General features: G+C 39.1%; 1 protein-coding gene across 7 annotated transcripts in view; it reads right to left on the bottom strand.

Annotated features, from left to right (window-relative positions):
- The window catches only part of LOC593572 (nuclear pore complex protein Nup98-Nup96), a 48,952-nt gene that overhangs the window by 8,407 nt on the left and 22,067 nt on the right, over window positions 1-18,478 (bottom strand). For 3 of the 7 annotated variants that reach the window (XM_030981070.1, XM_030981072.1, XM_030981071.1), the window contains exons 9-24: window positions 17,461-17,583; window positions 16,330-16,480; window positions 15,080-15,280; window positions 14,500-14,575; window positions 13,744-13,846; window positions 12,907-12,981; window positions 12,030-12,089; window positions 9,249-9,359; window positions 8,058-8,179; window positions 7,363-7,461; window positions 6,726-6,943; window positions 5,365-5,592; window positions 4,096-4,235; window positions 3,559-3,771; window positions 2,719-2,941; window positions 770-2,320 (exon numbers count right to left, since the gene is read on the bottom strand). In XM_030981070.1, coding sequence (XP_030836930.1) covers window positions 770-2,320; window positions 2,719-2,941; window positions 3,559-3,771; window positions 4,096-4,235; window positions 5,365-5,592; window positions 6,726-6,943; window positions 7,363-7,461; window positions 8,058-8,179; window positions 9,249-9,359; window positions 12,030-12,089; window positions 12,907-12,981; window positions 13,744-13,846; window positions 14,500-14,575; window positions 15,080-15,280; window positions 16,330-16,480; window positions 17,461-17,583 — 3,694 coding nt within the window. The remainder of the gene's footprint in view (window positions 1-769; window positions 2,321-2,718; window positions 2,942-3,558; window positions 3,772-4,095; window positions 4,236-5,364; window positions 5,593-6,725; window positions 6,944-7,362; window positions 7,462-8,057; window positions 8,180-9,248; window positions 9,360-12,029; window positions 12,090-12,906; window positions 12,982-13,743; window positions 13,847-14,499; window positions 14,576-15,079; window positions 15,281-16,329; window positions 16,481-17,460; window positions 17,584-18,478) is intronic. The other 4 variants (XM_030981073.1, XM_030981074.1, XM_030981075.1 and 1 more) reach the window with 4 other exon arrangements.

Raw genomic sequence — 18,478 nt, 5'->3', positions numbered from 1 at the left:
CTATCAGTCTTTACAAAATAAGAAATTATGTGATTGACATAATATAGAGAGATAAATGTAACATTGAAAAAGAAAAGTTGAAGTTACTTGTGGGCAAGAATCAAAATGGAAATTTGATACTTTAACATAATTTAAAGTATGTGAGCCCCATGAAAAAAAGACATGTAACTAACCCAAATCCATTGCAAGTCCTCTAAATCAATTATTTTGAATGTACAAGGTTGAAATCAATTTCAATATATTGTATAGACCAATATGATTAGTAAGCCCCTGGGATTACTTAAAATTATAAGATGATGACGTGGATCCTAATCAAATGATTGGTTGAAAGCCACACGTGACCAGGCATTTATTTTGCCTCACGCGTAATCGCGCGTAATTTGGGTAATGACCGGTCATTATCCAATGGTAATAACCGGTCATTATCAAAATCATGTTAGAAAACATCATTTTATAAAACAAATAATACACATCATTTTGTTCGGGCATTAGTAAAATTACCCACACTTGGTACCTTCAAAATAGTCGGACTGTTCCAAAGGTACCTCGTGTGGGTAATTCTTACTAATGCCCTCACTGATGTGTATTAGTTGTATATTGTAAACACATTAATATCAAAGTAAGGGCTATAACACAAATGAGTGGCATACATTCTGTGATAAAGTGAAAGTTACTGCTATTTTGAACAAGGTTTGCATTCTACAGGACAATTAACACCAAGTATCTATTAACCCTGGCACACCTCTAAGCCAAATTGCATTCTACTCACCAGTGAAGCCATCTTCAAATGCAAGCAAAGCATCTTTAATGGAAGCCTCTTGGGAGTTGTGATACCAGAGGTGCACTGCCAAGGCTCTCTTCCAGTCAAGATCTTCACAGATATTGACCCCTCCTCTAGATGACTGCCATACCAGTTGACCAGCAAGCAGCGAGTACACTTTCAGGTACTCATCAGCGATGAACTGATCAGCTCGTAGTTGCTCCCAGTGAATGAGCTGCGTCGCCACCAGATGGCGGGCTTCATGAGTGGCCCCAGCCTGAGCGAGTAGGAGTGCTAACCTGTGGTCACCGGATTCTTGCGCCTTGAGGCACGCCTCGTTGATCAGCCGTCCGGTGAGAAGAGCAAAGATGGCCTCCACGTGACCCAGGTGACGGAACTTGGAGTCCTGGACCTCATTGTCGATGTGCTTCCTGCAGGAATCTGAGAGCCACTGTGACATGGCCTTCCTCCTAGCCTTGCGATACGGGTAGCTTATAGGATCCAGCGGACCTTTGCTTTCTTCTTCTGGTAGTCGCCCCCAAAGAGCAACCATGAGAGCCCACACCAATCGTGTGTGCTCCAAGAGTTCTGTATCGTCCCCTGTACCTTCTTTCTTATCTTTGACGGATTCAATGGCATACCTGTGTAATGCATCAATACCTGATTGTGGAGCAAATGCAGGACAGAGTGTTTCTGTGGCACACACACTATGGTCTAGCGCTACCTTGAGGGATCTTTCGTACATTCTTGTTGAATGACCTGGCTTGCCAAACATAGGTGCAATGTTCACTTTCTCAAGAGTCACTTTGAAAGGGGAGCTTTCCGTCGTTGGTTTAACCGTAGACTTGGATGTCAGCAGAGTGAAAGGCATGGGTTCCTCCTTGACCTTAGGTCTGAACCCCTGGACCCCGACGGCATTCCCAGAATGGACCAGTGTCCAGTTAGGCCCCCATCCAACCCTGAATGAGCGACTCATCATGAGTCCTGCATCAGCTATGTGATTATGACGCTCACATACCACTGACTGCGCTACAGGAACCAGGCCAAGGTGGGGGCGTGAACCCACGATCTTCGGAATCTTCTCATGAGGGCTCATCCCACCTGGCATTACCGGAGCTTGTCCAACATACCCTCTCTGGTCCCTGGTGTCCATGGACTCTCTCAGGAAGCGCGGGATGGGACTTGCCACTCTACCTCTCAACGCCGGTGATGACATGCCAGCAAGGAACTTGGCTGGACTACCCATCATGCTGGCCTGCCACATATCTCCCGTCTGCTCTCGCTCAAACAGCGGCTCCCGTGACGGTCTTGGTGCCCTCTTCTCTCCATCCATGCCTGGAGCTTTGGCGAAGGATCCGGAATGGGCATACTGATCCTCCTCCTCCTCACCAAAGAATGATGCCTTCATGACCTGCATCCTGTGAGAGCTCACTCCGAGGGCCTCGGCCAGACGATGAGAGACGTCTAGCGATCTCTGACCTCCCTCTATCACCTCATCTTGCCCAGTCTGCATATCACGATCAGCATCATCATATGGCATGTAGGTATCAAAGTCACCAGCTGGGCGAAAAATGAACAAGACCATCATTAAAATCTATTCCAAGATATTTCAAAGTAATGTACCAGAAATAATTCATTCTTTTTTTCTTTTAAAAAAACAATACAGAGGTCCAACAATGCCAATCTTTTTGATGCAGTGAACTTCATAAAACCTCTTTTTATCAGGAGTGGAGGTTGTATATGCCACACTCTTCCAAAATTCATTATTTCCTTCTTTATATTTGTTCTAGGATATAAATTTATACCAGGCAACTCTACTTACTCAATTTAAAAACCCATTAAGTGCATTGAATGTAACAGAAAACAATATGTACAAGGTTAATGAATACACCACAAGCATATCATAATTCCTAATTCAACTAATACAAATGCCAAAATATATGATTGAAAGAACTCACCTTCTCCAGCCATGAATTGGTCTTGCTGACCCCCTAATCCTCTGCTCCTTGGTACAGCCCGGTCAGGTTCAGTGTCAAACTCCTCCCTCATTGGCTCCTCAGCTAGATACTGGATGCTCCCATTCTCTTGGAGGGGTGCCCTGGTGTTGCTGGATTTCTGCTTGTCGTCCCTCTGCTTGGTTGGAGGTAGCTTGGTGGAATCCTTGGAAGGAGCTTTCTCCACCTTGGGGTCAAGATATTATATAGTCATGGTAACAGCAAACAACAACAAAGTACATTGGATATCAACAAATTTCCAAGGACTTTTCTAGGTCTTCTGATCTATACGACATATTTATGCAGTCATTTGGCAATGACTATGTAAGGTGTAACCATCATCAATATACACCTGTATAGAACACTTACATGTATAATCCATACTATGAAAGTAAGAATTATATACATGTGCATATAAGACAGTAAAAATTAAAGACTTTTAAAATAATTGTTGGTTATGCTTTGAACCCTGAAATTACAAGTATTTTTCACTTCTATAGGTCGATTGCATTTGATTCACTGGCTCACTCAGGGGTGTCAGCAGATTTTCAGAGCCTCGTCAACAAATCACATTGACCTGTCTCATCCTCTGCAGGCTACTTAACATATCTGACAACCAGCTTTTACACTTGTTGGTAAATATGAAAGCACCTTCTTTGTCAAATTTTGTTCAATTTTGTTCTCATTTTTCTGGTCTTGATGGAAAATTTGACTTAATCATTTGCAAATTTGCTTCAACACCCACCTCTCCCACCCCCTGCAACTGTAAGACGTTCCAAAATTGGCAGCCGCAATATCCAATACCTTTTTAGCTCCCTTTTGAGCCTGTTGCTGCTGGGCCTGGGCCTGTCCTCCGTCCTCCTCATCACTGTCTGTCAGACCATACTTGGAGAAGTGCTGGACCTGGAACACCCAGGACCCGGTCTCGGGACGGTACTCAATGAACTTGGCTCCAAGCTTGGCTGTGGCTCTCTCTAATCTCTCCTCGTATTCCAATGAGGTCAGTCTCTCAGGGTCCTGCGAAAAGTAAATAAATAGTCAAACGATATCTGCCAAGCTAAACAACAAATTCAGAATCTCTCAAGGCAGCATTAGGAGGGGGGGGGGGGGGGAATGTATTTTATATGATTTTTAAACAGAACTTTCCAGGGGAAAAAAGGAATCCCAATTAGGAATCCCCCTTGTACATTGATTGGTTGTCTTGTAGACTTGTCAATGTTACTTTAGCTTTCCTGTCATGTCCTATACCAATGCAAGGTTTACTGGTATCATCAAGGTCTAATATCTTTACCCCCTCCCCCCCCCCCCCCCCCTCCCCACCATCTGGAAGAGGCCATGTACCTTGATTGGCTGCCTGTTAGACTTGTCGATCGGCCAGGTCGCGTCTAGGGTCACTTCAGCTTTCTTGTTGAGTCCTGTACCAACGGTAGGTTTGCAGGTGTCATCAGGGTAGAGGGTGATCTCCTTCCGTCGGAAGTGAACTGCATAAAGATTATGAGGAAGAATATGATCAAATCATGTGAATGTAATCATTCAAAGCTGAATGCAATCAAATGAATACAGTTGTAACTATCTTAACATACATGTTATAATATTGAAACAAATGTAAATATTATGAGGAAGATTAAATTTTGTCATGTGAATGTAATTATTGTTAGTAAATGCAATCATTTTCACAAAAAATGTTGTAATATTGAAGGGAACAAATGTAAATAAAATCATAATCATTATGAGGAAGAGTACATTCAAGTCATTTGAATGTAATCATGCAAAGCTAAATACAATCAACTGAATACAAAATGTATTCATTGTTAGTTAATGCAATCATCATGTAATACTGAAGGGAACTTTTCTAACTAATACAATCATAATCGTTATGAGGATGAATATAAAGCTAAATGCAATCACAGTTTTAACATAAACATTAAATATTGAAGTGAACAAGTGAAGTGAATGCACTTCATCTCAATATAAATTGAGCTATTTTGAATACATTACAAGCAAGTTGAAATATAAAATTGAATATGATCATTGCAAAAGAGGTAATATCCTGAGAGATTAATACAAGATGAGAGCATTTGATCATCTTGAAAAGCTTGTCATCATCTATAAAAGTATAATCTCACAAGCTTTCAAAGAATACAACCATATGGAAGGAGAATGAATTGAGCACAAAACAAACATGTCATTTAAAGAGAAGGTTGAGTTCTGGGAAGAATTGAAAATAATTTGTGAGCGTTATCATTGGTTTATGGAAGTGTGGAAGCACATCAGATAAAAGATGTTCCCTGAAAAGCATGGCTATTCAAATGCCTTAATATTCTAAATATGGCATGTAACATCATAAACATCAGGACAGCTTTTTACGTCACATGTTCGTGTAGTCCCATATACATCTTTATGTCTACAGTGCTTGTAACTTTACCAAGACTGGGCCGAATTCCAGAACCTTGCAGTACACACCAATACTTGTATGCTAGATGATCAAACTTTTTTGATCGATTCCACAACGTTTCTTTCACAATGCAATCGCATGACCTGAACTCAACTTTATCTTTAAGTAATGTGTTTGTCTATGAACACATACAATCAGAAAATAGATGAGCTTACCAATTTCATCCAGATTAAGTCCTTTCACATTGGTCATTCCTGGGAAAAACACGCTGCCATACCTCTCCCTCCCGACAGAGAAATCATCGACAAAGCAATTGCCATCTGCATCAGTGAGCAGAGCCAGGTCCCCTAGGGTGGGGATGGTGTAGTAGCCAGGGCGGCGTAGGACCACCTTGGCAGGGTGGGGAGGGGGTTGGTTCTCCTGGTCGATTACTTCATCATCTCCTGTGTCAACAAACAAAAAAGTTAATTTCAATAATAATAATAATAATAATGATAATAATAATAATAATAATCTTTTAAAGTCCACTCCAAATTTTATTAAACCGAAAATGGAAATTCTTTTTGCCCAATTGATCGTGAGCCTGGCAACCACTGAGCAGTGCCAGATCGACGTTGCTCTATCCCTTATTGTTGAACGCCAAACAAGGTAGCAGCAACTCCCATCTTTTAACGTCTTTTGGTATGACGCGGTCGGGGTTCGAACCCATGACCTCCCGGTTGTGAGGCGGATGCTCTACTGACTGAGCCAACACTCCAGTATCTATAAGTTCTATCATTGAATAATGATAACAATATCCCATGAATACATACATAGACATACATCGCTTGAAAAGTTCCTGATTGTCAATGCCTAATACAGGTTTTCAAGATACTAGTTACTTGGACAAAAATTCTACAAATCTGGGATAAAATTTCTATTTTTAACTGATAAAACACAGGCAACAAAACAACTGTGTAAAATCCCAGCTGACCAAGATGTTCTCAGTCTTCATCACTTACCACTTACCTTTTAGATATTTTGTTGAGCAGAACTCAAATGCATTCAGTATTTACCATTCAGTAAAAATGTCATTGGATTCAGCACAAATATTTTTCATTACTCATAACAAATAATTTTAACAAATTACATTTTGACAGTGCATTTATCTCTGCGGGACAAAGTCAATCACAATTTAAGTCATACGCCAGAAAACAAAGGTTAAAGACATGGAGAAAGCCAGAGAATCAAAGTGGAGATGGGCTGGGCATGTAGCAAGACTTCAGGACAATAGATTGACAAATCGTTTAACACAATGGCAACCAAGGATGGGAAAGAGAAGAAGAGGAAGGCAGAAGAGAAGATGGAGAGATGACCTAACATCATACATGGGAACGGCCGCTTGGACAAGGATAGCTAGAGACAGAAGAGAATGGAAATGTTATGAGGAGGGCTTTGTCCAACGTCTAGATGAACTATAGCCTGATAGATAGATAGAAAATGACTATGATTGATTTCTACGTTCAAACTCCAGATAAACTTCAGTTGGCCTTCTATAGCTTCAATCTGGTCTGGTGTGTCCCCCCTCCTGACGTACCTGATATCTCCAATGATGCATCCCCTATGCTTCCTATGCTCTGGTTAAGGGGCTCCCTGCTAGATGATGGAGGAGTGTTGGGAGGGGAGCTTCCTGGTGGTGAGGGTGGTGGTGGTGGTGCAGCTCCAGAGCCGCTGGGTTTCCTCTGCTGTCTCTTCGGTTGGGCATTCATGGCATGGATGGTGCAGTCTGGGTCCTCATGCTTATTGCCAGGACTGGGGAACATCAAATCATTGAAATAGGATATTAAAGGTATTATGATACAAACAATTCATGTTTGAGAGTGTATAAGTGTATATGCACATCACAAAGGTTAAGTCGCAATCGGATAATTAACAAAACTTATCAAGCTCAGTCTCATTGTGACCTAACATAAGGTTAGTGCATATCACTAAATTCACAAATTAAAAAAAAGTATTAATTGTTAAATGGTTGGTTACATAGTAAACAACGTGACTGTGTTTTAGGAGAAGTTAGTAATCACATTTAAAAATCTTGTTGAAAATCAGTACCACTGAAAAGCACTTTAAATTATAAATTTGGGTATATGGGACTACATAAACTTGTGGTTTAAGGGACACAAGTTTTGAATCATATGTATTTGAAGTGATATTTGAAATAGAAGCTAATTTCTTACCTGTCCATACCACTGGTATCTTCCAGTACTTTAGGTTTGCTGAAGAGGGGAATGTCTGGGGTGTTTGGTTCTTCACTGGACTGTCTAGGATGATCATCACTAAGGAATAACACAATATAAGAGTTGGTAGTGTACGTAGAGGTGTCGTGGTCGAGTGGATAGGTCACCAGACTGTCGGGTCACAAGGTCCGCGGTTTGAGTCCCACTGCGACATTAATGTCCTTTGGCAAGACATTGATCTACATTTGCCACTCTCCACCCAGGTGTTAAATGGGTACCCGGTAGGATGCGAAAGCCAATATAGTATGCTTAGCAATTTGAGCCTAGTAGCTCTTGCTAAAATGCTCCCCAGGGAGTGAAGAAAGTGCATACATTGTGTGCGGGCAAGCAAGAAACTGATGACCAGGGTAATAACATATCTGTAAAGCACTTAGAAACTTGCACATTGTCAATGTATTAAGCGCTATATAGGCAGAATATTATTATTATTGATGATCAATCAATCAAATTATTGGTAATTGATCATTTGTCTGATTGAACAACATCCAATTTAGAATTGGTCAATACACATTCATCAGTACACATACATTTTATCAGTAAATAAAACATCTACACTGCAATGCAACATTAGAAAATAACTCTATTGACGGACTACATAGAGAAATTGAAGGAAAGTGAGAATGAGATAGACTTACTCCTTCTCTGGTGTGAGATGCACGTATGATCTGGACTGGTCTCTTGGGTAGACTGGGAGGGGTGAAGCAAGCTCATCAGGCTTGACTGAACTCCTCTGACCAAAGCTATCATTCCGAGAGTCCTGCAAAGTCACAGAGGAAACCACATCATAATCAAGTTTGGTGGTCTATGGCAATGCAGAACTTATGGATATTTCTGAAATGTTATTTTCACCTCTACGACAGATGCTCCAGTAATAGGGACTTTTAGACTTGCAGGACATTGTGGACTGCTACGTCACACATGACTGCCAGTGCCTCAAAATGATGTCACACGTAGCAGTCCGCGCAAATCTAAAAGTCCCTAATAATTGGTCCAAGGTTAACATTCTACACTAACAGAGGTCTTAACTCACTCCAATACTAAACCCTAACCCTAAATCTAGCCTAAAACCTACTTGCAATCCAAAGCCATACTTAATATCTTGGACACAATAAAGCCTGAAGCAACCGTCTTTGGGGCATATATGTCGTCCCACCAAGAAGGTAGAATATAGCCACTTAATTTTTTGAAATTAACTTACGTAGAAACATAATATTTTCAATACAGAATCCCTAAAGTCAAGATAAATCACTATGAACATGACGGACAAAGAAAGAGGACAAAATATACAGTTCCTCATTCTACCCTCAACAATTGCTGTGGTAGACAAAGGAACATCCCTTCACTGCTATTATGTAAAAATGTGTAGAACAGGTGAATAAGCATGTGACACCTGTTCTACACATTTTTACATAATAGCAGTGAAGGGATGTTCCTTTGTCTACCACAGCAATTGTTGAGGGTAGAATGAGGAACTGTATATTTTGTCCTCTTTCTTTGTCCGTCATATTCATAGTGAATGCAAGCAGGATATAACAAAAGAATCCCATATGACTGTATATCAGTGCTAGTCAGCATGCTAAAATACATCAATAAGGGTTGGGTTTAGGCAGTCTCAGACTAAAGTGGGCTCAAGGTTCTATGCAACATTTTAATCAACAAAACACAAACATGTAGGTCAGAGGGATGTGGACAGTGCAATAACCAAAAAGACAAATAATAAATAGGTTCACTGCATTTTCCATTTTCAGTTAAATGATCTTTCCATCCAAGCTCCCAGTATGTGTTTCTTCCAATAGTTACAAATAGATTCATCAGAGGAGACTTACATCCTGGCTTCCCTTGTTTTTGATAACGAGTTTCTTGATGCTGCGTCTGGTAACAAAGGTCTCTGAGTTGAGAGTATTGTCTTCCTCTTCAAGCCCATCAAACAGCTTGGACTGGAATGCAAAGAAAACATCAAAAATCAAGGTGATTATTTACTGTAACAGATGCGATGACTCAACATGCCAATAGTCCTAATATAAGCATTGTACATAATAAATGAATGATTTATCACACTTTCTTTAACCCACCAGCTTTCATTACATTCATTTAAAAAGGTTTAGCTTGAGATCACTCTAAGAGTATTAACGTTGACCTTCTAAACCTTGAGAATTGAAAACCTGACCACATCCTTTATGTGTTCTTAAAGATAATGATCAGTTCTGGTCATTGCATTTTGAAAGAAACGTTGTGGAATCAATCAGAAAAGGTTGACCATCTAGCATATAAGTATTGGTGTGTACTGCAAGGTTCTGGAATCATCAAAATGATAAGAAATTTGGCCCAGTCTTGGTAAAGTTACAAGCACTGTACACAGAAAGATGTATATGGGGTCATTCCATGTCAAATCACCCAATGGTTTTAACCCGACCATTTTTGATTTTGATGAAACTTGGTGAACTTGTTGAGTGTGATCTCACAGCACCAAATCCCCAATTTTAGGTCAATCGGGTGAGGGGTTTGGGAGATACGGCCCACCAAATTTTGAGATTTTTTCAAAAATGGGGGTGGCGGGCCTACCTGTGAACCCTTGTATCTCGGGACCTAATGGGTCAATCTTCACAAAATTTGTATTGTTGGAAAGGGAATTCAATAAGGATTCCAAATCTGCCGTCATTTTGAAGATTCGTACATGTTGGGGTACTTTGACCTCTTGACCTCAGATTTGACCTTGAAATTGACCTTGTGGATCACGTAACTTTGACAACATTTTTCATGAAATGTAATCTCTGACATGTTCACTAAAACATATAAAAGTTTCAGAGATATAATATTTTTTGTTTAGGAGCAATAAGGATTGAAAGTATCCATGCTCACAGATATTCACAATAAACCCATATTATAATGTATACAATACATGCAATATGCACAGTACAACATACATCTTCCACATGCTTTTTTGTTTTAGGCATATCCATCCTAAATGTCAGTAGTACTTGAATAGAAATAAAATGACAAGTTCATATAGGCCTAAAGGGTTAACAGGATGTATGGCTTTAGGCCTCTGAGTCGGTTCTAGGATAATTACCCCCCTGAAAAATTAACCCTCAGGAAATGTCTCCCCCCCCCCCCGAGGACAATTACCCCCCAAGGACTATCACACCCAGAGGATTATTACCCTCCAGGAAATTACCTCCTAGGACAATCTGTCCCCCCCCCCCCCCAAGGACAATTAACCCCCGGACAATTTCCCCCTAGGACAATTACCCCCCCCCCCCCCAGGAAAATTACCCCTCAAGAATAATATACCCCCCCAAAAAAAATCTGCTTTCATTAAAACCACTTTATTATCAGGATGGACTTCCCCTTTAACAAATAGGGGGGGGGGGGGGGGTAATTGTCCTCTGGGGTAATTGTCCTTAGAGGGTAGTTTTCCGGGGGGGGGAATTTTCCAGGGGGTAATTATCCTAGAACTGACTCAGAGGTCTAAAGCCATACATCCTGTTAACCCTTTAGGCCTATATGAACTTGTCATTTTATTTCTATTCAAGTACTGCTGACATTTAGGATGGATATGACTAAAACAAAAAAGCATGTGGAAGATGTATGTTGTACTGTGCATATTGCATGTATTGTATACATTATAATAGGGCTTATTGTGAATATCTGTGAGCATGGATACTTTCAATCCTTATTGCTCCAAAACAAAAAATATTATATCTCTGAAACTTTTATATGTTTTAGTGAACATGTCAGAGATTACATTTCATGAAAAATGTTGTCAAAGTTACGTGATCCACAAGGTCAATTTCAAGGTCAAATCTGAGGTCAAGAGGTCAAAATACCCCAACATGTACGAATCTTCAAAATGGCGGCAGATTTGGAATCCTTATTGAATACCCTTTCCAACAATACAAATTTTGAGAAGATTGACCCATTAGGTCCCGAGATACAAGGGTTCAAAGGTAGGCCCGCCACCCCCATTTTTGAAAAAATCTCAAAATTTGGTGGGCCGTATCTCCCAAACCCCTCACCCGATTGACCTAAAATTGGGGATTTGGTGCTGTGAGATCACACTCAACAAGTTCACCAAGTTTCATCAAAATCAAAAATGGTCGGGTTAAGATTTTCAGATTTTTTGGGTGATTTGACATGGAATGACCCTATGGTACTATGCACACATGCGCTACACGTGCGTTATATCTATCATGTCCAAATAGATAAACTAATTTACCAAATATATCAATAGGTACGCGGCTTCTCGGCAAAATTTGTATCATCACGTATTAGTCAAAACATATTCTTTCACATGATTGGTACTAAGAGCTTCCATTTCATTTTTTGAGAGGGGGGCGTTTCCAAAACTGGTCTTTAGCTTCAATTTTTGAATTTGCCATACATAAGAACCTGAACTTTCTGCTAACTAAACCAACTGCAAAATTACTTAATACTTGATGTGTAAAGACCCTGTGTCATTTTACACCATATAACAATTATTCAATCCCGCAGTATTCTTGATCTGCTTCGGAAAAAATATAATTTCAAGTTTGTTCAAGTTTTCACATTGTCACTGAAATTTTTCTAACAACTGGGGTAAGAGTAAGAGGACTAGCCGTTAGCTTTACCTTCCCTCCACCTCTCTGTAGCAGCTTGGGTCGTAGCTTAGCTCCTGGTCTGGCTGATACCTGCACAATGTAAACAATCAGTTTATTAAGCAATTTTTAATTTGTTATTATGCTACATATCTGTATCAAAAGCTTCACAGTTCAAAAACATGGTATTTGAAGATTTGGAGGAAGAAAAAACAAATAATATTGAGACTGAAAAGTCATTTGTGTCATTTAATAAAAGGGAAAGTGTTTTTTTTTCTTTTCTTGTGAAGCACTTTGCCAAGCTTTAAAAAAGGGTTATCAACTAACTGTTTGGTGAGAAAAACCATTATAGCTGTGTGTTTCTACTGCTTAAATTATATTTTGATGGCCTGAATAAAATTATCTGGCCTTTTACTAAAGAAAATCATGACTTCTTACTGGCAAACATTTCTACTCCACAAAGTTACTTTCAGAGATGCCAACCTCTTGACACAAAAAACAGACTGAGTATCCTAAAAAATCAGATTTTGGAGAGAAAAATCAGATTTTCACGAAAACTTGACACTACCAATGGCCGGTTGGCCCCGGGCCAGTAAAATTTCAGAAAAATGTGATACTGGTACGTACAGTCAAGTAAAATGTTTGCTCTTTCATTAAAATTTTAAAAGAAAATTGTAAAGCAAAGTTTTTGTTGGGGCTGCGGGGTTTACTTGTTCATGTTTTAATGGGTATTAAAAAAATATATTAAAAAAAAAAAAAAATTTTTTTTTGTTTTAAAAAATCATATTTTAAGAGGTGATATCATCGTATTATCGTATTCCACTCTACTAAATACGATTAAATCGTACTGGTTGGCACCTCTGTACTTTGCATGGCCTGCATACCAATTATTTTCTGGCCTTTCATTTACCTTATAATGTGATGGAGCGCTGAGAGACTTTTGAGCAGAACTGCCAGGAAGGACATCTTTCTTCTTGTCGGAATCCTGGGGAGAAAGTAAATCAAATATACAAACATTTGAGGTACTGCACAGGAAATCGAATGCAAGAGTTCGGGCAAAAATTCTTCATTTGACTCCTCTAATTTGCATAAAATCATATTTCATATTTGTATTACCACTCATTTATGATTAAAAAGATAGCATTACTCTGATTAGAGCATGTGTCTTCTAGGAAGAGAGAGCACTGTATTAGGAAACCTTACAACGCCCTTTAGCAGATAACATTCACAATCACATCATGTGTGGCACGTGTGTGAAATGTGCAATAAATAAATCTTAAAGGCATCGTTTAAAAATGTTAAATCTGGGATACATGGCCCTACGTGTTATTAGTGTCTGTATCTTAAAGGCATCGTTTAAAAATGTTAAATCTGGGATACATGGCCCTACGTGTTATTAGTGTCTGTAATATGGTCTAATATTGAAGCCCTAAAAAGTGGCTGACAAAAGTAAAAATCATTTTCCCCAATTGACTGTAGTCTTGTAAAAACTGTTAAGAAAACGAAAAATGACATTTCGGTTTCCAATCATAAATATCTTGATAATCAGACAGGCGATCGGCTTGTAAAATTCATAGGATTCCTGACTGACCTAAAGGTTTATAATTATCATTGCAGCATGAGCAAAATCCAGGATTTTGTTTCAGAATCTGAGACAATGTAACTGAGTCATTTTAAATCCAATGATCTTCTGCCCTTGTGAGAACCCTGCGTGTGTGCTACCAAGAGCATGACTGTGTTGACTTACTACAAGTATGTTCTTGAAGAGAGGGTTATCTCCATACGGTGAGTTGAAGAGAGTCATCAACTGCTGCTGAACTTGAGTGTTCTGATCTACATTGGCTTGTTGACTGGAAATGAAACAGAACAGTTGGTCATTTTTAGTGGACATAATAGATAAGTTTTTTACTTGGTCCTATATATATTTTGTTAAAAGATAGTTATACCAAAGACTGAGAAATATCGATGATCTAGTCCATGAGGATTTGTCTATTGATAAATTCACTGCCTGAAATCTTAATAAATTCAATGTAATTTAATTGTTTCTATTTTACAATGGTTGTGTAAACTTCTTGTCTTCTTGATGATATTCATTGAAGTGATCCTACCTCTACTCTACAGAGTAATAACATCCAAATGGCTTATATCTTCTAAGATTCTGTGTTAAGGATACATAAACAATTAAAGCTGTTAGTGAACTTTGATCAGAAATACATTTGAATAAACATTTCTGATTAATTTCATTTGGCAAGGAAAGAAAGTGAGACTACAAGAAAAAGGAGGTCAAATACTGAGTCTGGAATTATAAAAAACATACAATTTTTAAAACTAAAAACATAAATTTTATTGAAGAATGGCTGTACATATTGTATATTCTTCTGTAACTGTAAAAGGATCTTCTCATACGAAATGGAACAACACTCATTCTATTAAATCCTTTCAAAGAGTCAAGATATACAGTACTGATAAACCCTTTTGAACCCTGGTTCCATGATGTACTTACCCTCCTATCATAGATGCAGCTCCTAGTCCTCCACCAGTCAGGCCGGTGGTGCCCCCGAGTCCTCCACCAAATGTACCTGAGGGATGACATCAAACAAAAGCTGCAAGACTTGTAGGAATGGTGAGGTAATGTCACGCATCAAAAAACAACTTGTCTTTGTGGCTACCTATTTGTAAACGGCACCTGTCTAAAGTAATGACCTATATTGTCTTCCTCCCATCACTACCAATATCACTACCAGTCTCCTACTGCTTCTAATACCACTATCATCAGTACTGCTATAATCATCATAATCACAATCACATGACTATTCTTATCAATTCATACTAGCACTTCTTGTTTTTGTAAGCAACCATGTTCCAGATTTTGTAATTATGGCATAAAAAACAATGCTTATCTTACATAGTGCAGTATATTATTTGTAATTCTTTAAAAACTAAGTACATGTCATATTTGGTAATGATGATACTGTCTAGAAACGTCACACACCCTCCCCCCCCCCCCCCCCCCTCACAGGGCAATTAAAAACTTTTTAAAACCCCCTTCAAAATTTCAAACTACACATTCCCCAACCAATTACCTGTATTTCCAAATGTGGTACCCAACCCCGCTGGCTTGTTACCTCCAAAGAGGGAACTAGAGGTGCCCCCACCAAAGGTGGAACCCAAGTTACCACCGAAGCCACCTGTAGACAGTCCAGTGGTGCCGAAGCCTGTGGTGCCCTTGTTGCCTCCAAACAGACTAGATCCAGCACCAGTATTGCCCCCAAAACCTGTTGTACCTTACAAAATGTAAGATGAAATGAGACATTGTGCAGGGAAAAGGATGGTGGTTGAGTTGTACATGAATTTTGTAATTGATCACATAATGCTTTATGAACATAAATAAATATTGAAAAAATCATAATAGTGTGCTACAAAAAAAGCTCTTCTCTCAGTATCATAAACCCCTGAAAATATTTATAATTATTAATTCTAAACCCCCGTTGAAGACTGCAGGAACGTCTGTGAAAATGTGATAAATGCAATCTCAAGTTACAGAATTGGAATTCAATCAGTTGTAGCTGTTGAATTTTCATACCGTATTATAATGTGAAATATGGATGAAATGGATAAAAAGGCAAACAATCTTCCGGGAACTAATTAAAAAATCACCTAAACTGGAAATCAGCAATACAAAATCTGTTTTTTCTTTACTGAACTCGTACAAGGTACAGTGACCGTGCATTTTGTGTAGCAACCCCTAAACTATGGAACAAGCTCCCGATCAAGATATTGTTAACTTCTCTATGCCTCGTTACTCGTCTCTCACAATGTTTTCTCTTTATACTGTAGTTTAAGGAAATATACTCTGATTTGGTATATTCTTCCTTATTTTCCATTCCATATATTTTCTCTAATATTTCTTACTACTTTCTTTGTAAATTTAGTTTACAAGTCGTTAATTTCTTTTCTCAGGCAAGATACTTTTAATTGTTTTGAAAAATTGATGTAAAGCACTTAGAAACACATGTATTAAGCGCTATAGAAATATAATTCATTATCCATTTTATTATTGTATTTCTTTGTCTTAACAAAATGGAAGTTAAGTTTACAAGTAAGCAATGTACTTACACAAATTCCTTATTAATATTTTTTAATTCTAAAATCATACATGTATGTTCATCTTTTACATTGACTAGGACACAGTCACTTACATGTACATCCAACGGTACAGGTGCCGTGTAAATCCAGTTAGTACTATCATAATCCTATATATTATATGTGACCCTTCCTATTAATATACAATGAGATTGAAGAATGATTGGTCGATGTGAATGTTTCCACTCACCGAATCCTGTACCTGTTCCAGCTCCTAATGTCAGTCCTGGCTTGCTGGCACCTCCAAATAGACCTACAGTCCCTGTATTGGTTCCAAGACTTAGTCCTGGCTGGCTGGCTGGGGTTCCAAAGTTGGGCGCAGACTTTCCAAATAGGCCACCCTGTTGGTGAGATTTAGACAGGAGGGGAGAGTGGTATAAGGACTTTTGTAAAGGAAATGATGATGTAGAAGGGAATAGTCAGGTTTATCTATCGATCATCAATATCAAAATTGCTATGATAAATAACATAATCAAGCCACTTCAGAAACTCTTATTTGTATATCATCAGCAGTAATCTCTATCTTTATAATAGATGTTGCTTCTAGCACTTCTAGTTTAATCCTCATCCTCCCTCAACATCCTTTATAGATATTAGTCATATCACCAACATTTCTGTCGGACATATTCTGTCATCCAGGCTAACTTCATCGTTGTCGTCATCGTCGTCATCATCATCATCATCATCACCATCATCATCACAACCACCATCATCATCATCATCATCATCACCACCATCATCATCATCATCATCATCATCATCACAACCACCATCATCATCACCATCATAATCACCATCATCATCATCATCATCATCATCATCATCACAACCACCATCATCATCACCATCATAATCACCATCATCACGACCACCATCATCATCACCATCATAATCACCATCATCATCATCATCATCATCACCATCATCATCACAACCACCATCATCATCACCATCATAATCACCATCATCATCATCATCATCATTATCATCATCACCATCATCATCACAACCACCATCATCATCACCATCATAATCACCATCATCATCATCACCATCATCATCATCACATCATCATCATCATCATCATCATCATCATCATCATCATCATCATCATCATCATCATCATCATCATCATCATCATCATCATCATCATCATCATCATCATCATCATCATCATCATCATCATCATCACCACCACCACCACCACCATCATCATCCCTTTTATCAGCTTAATCATCAACACATTTCATCATCAATATTTTTGTTAACACCACCACCACCACCCCCACCACCCACCACTACCACCCCCACCACCACATACCTGGTTTTGCTGTCCAAAAGTGCCCGTTCCAAAACCTCCAGTCCCAAAGCCAGTTGTACCTGCAGCTGGAGTGCTACCAAATAAACCAGTGCCTGGGGTTTGTGACGTTGCTCCAAATAGACTCTATCGATCAAAACAAAACAAAAACAAAATGTGACAAGTAGATTCTTGCTACTCTTCTCAAAAGTACGTAGAAAATGAGCATTTGGTGCCTGGCTCTTAAATTTGAGAGTCAAGAAGTAAAATTTGGGGGACAAAATACATTACATTTTTTTAAATGAAAACCTTCATATAGAAGTTCATATACATCACATTGAACTGTGTGTTAATTTCATTACATGCATCACAATGGGATGTCAGAACTTAGACTTGAGATTGTTTTGTGAAACAGTGACCAGGTCTCTGTACAGTGTAGTACCAGAGCTGCCAAGTAGTACGGATTTCCTGTATTTCGTACGGAAATCAACTTAAAATACGGACGTACGTTTTTTCATGTTAAAATACGGAAAAGAAAATATCAGTCGTGTATAAGTCAACGGGCGGTGCGTGCGCCGTGTCAATTGTGTATTCGTCTATGGGCATGGCTGGTGCGCACTCCGTGCGCTGAAAGATGTGTGTCGACTTTAGATATCCATTTGTATGTTTACTATGCATGTGTGCGGTGCTTCATGCATCGATCGTTTGCGTGTGGGACTGAAGTGAAATCGGCGCTACAACTTGCCAATATGCGTACATGTGTGTGTGTGTACTAATTGTGCATGCGATGTCACTACGAGTCGAGTGCTAGTGATGTTGTTGCATCGTGTCGTGTTCATGCATCTGTGGACAGTGCCAGTGTTGCTTTTTGGTTTGATTTGACATTTAATGTCGTGGAAATATCAAAATGTCTTCTAAATCAGCTCTACCACGCAAACAACTATTCAAGGAGGAAAATTGCCCAACGTTGAAAGTGTATCATTAGGTCAAGGAGGGACCAGTACAGTGCGAGATGCACAGTTTGCAAATGTGATTTTACTGT

The sequence above is a fragment of the Strongylocentrotus purpuratus genome, unplaced genomic scaffold, assembly GCF_000002235.5.
Source record: "Strongylocentrotus purpuratus isolate Spur 01 unplaced genomic scaffold, Spur_5.0 spur5_scaffold_11, whole genome shotgun sequence".
Lineage (NCBI taxonomy): Eukaryota > Metazoa > Echinodermata > Echinoidea > Camarodonta > Strongylocentrotidae > Strongylocentrotus > Strongylocentrotus purpuratus.
This window is presented reverse-complemented; position numbering and strand designations above follow the sequence as displayed.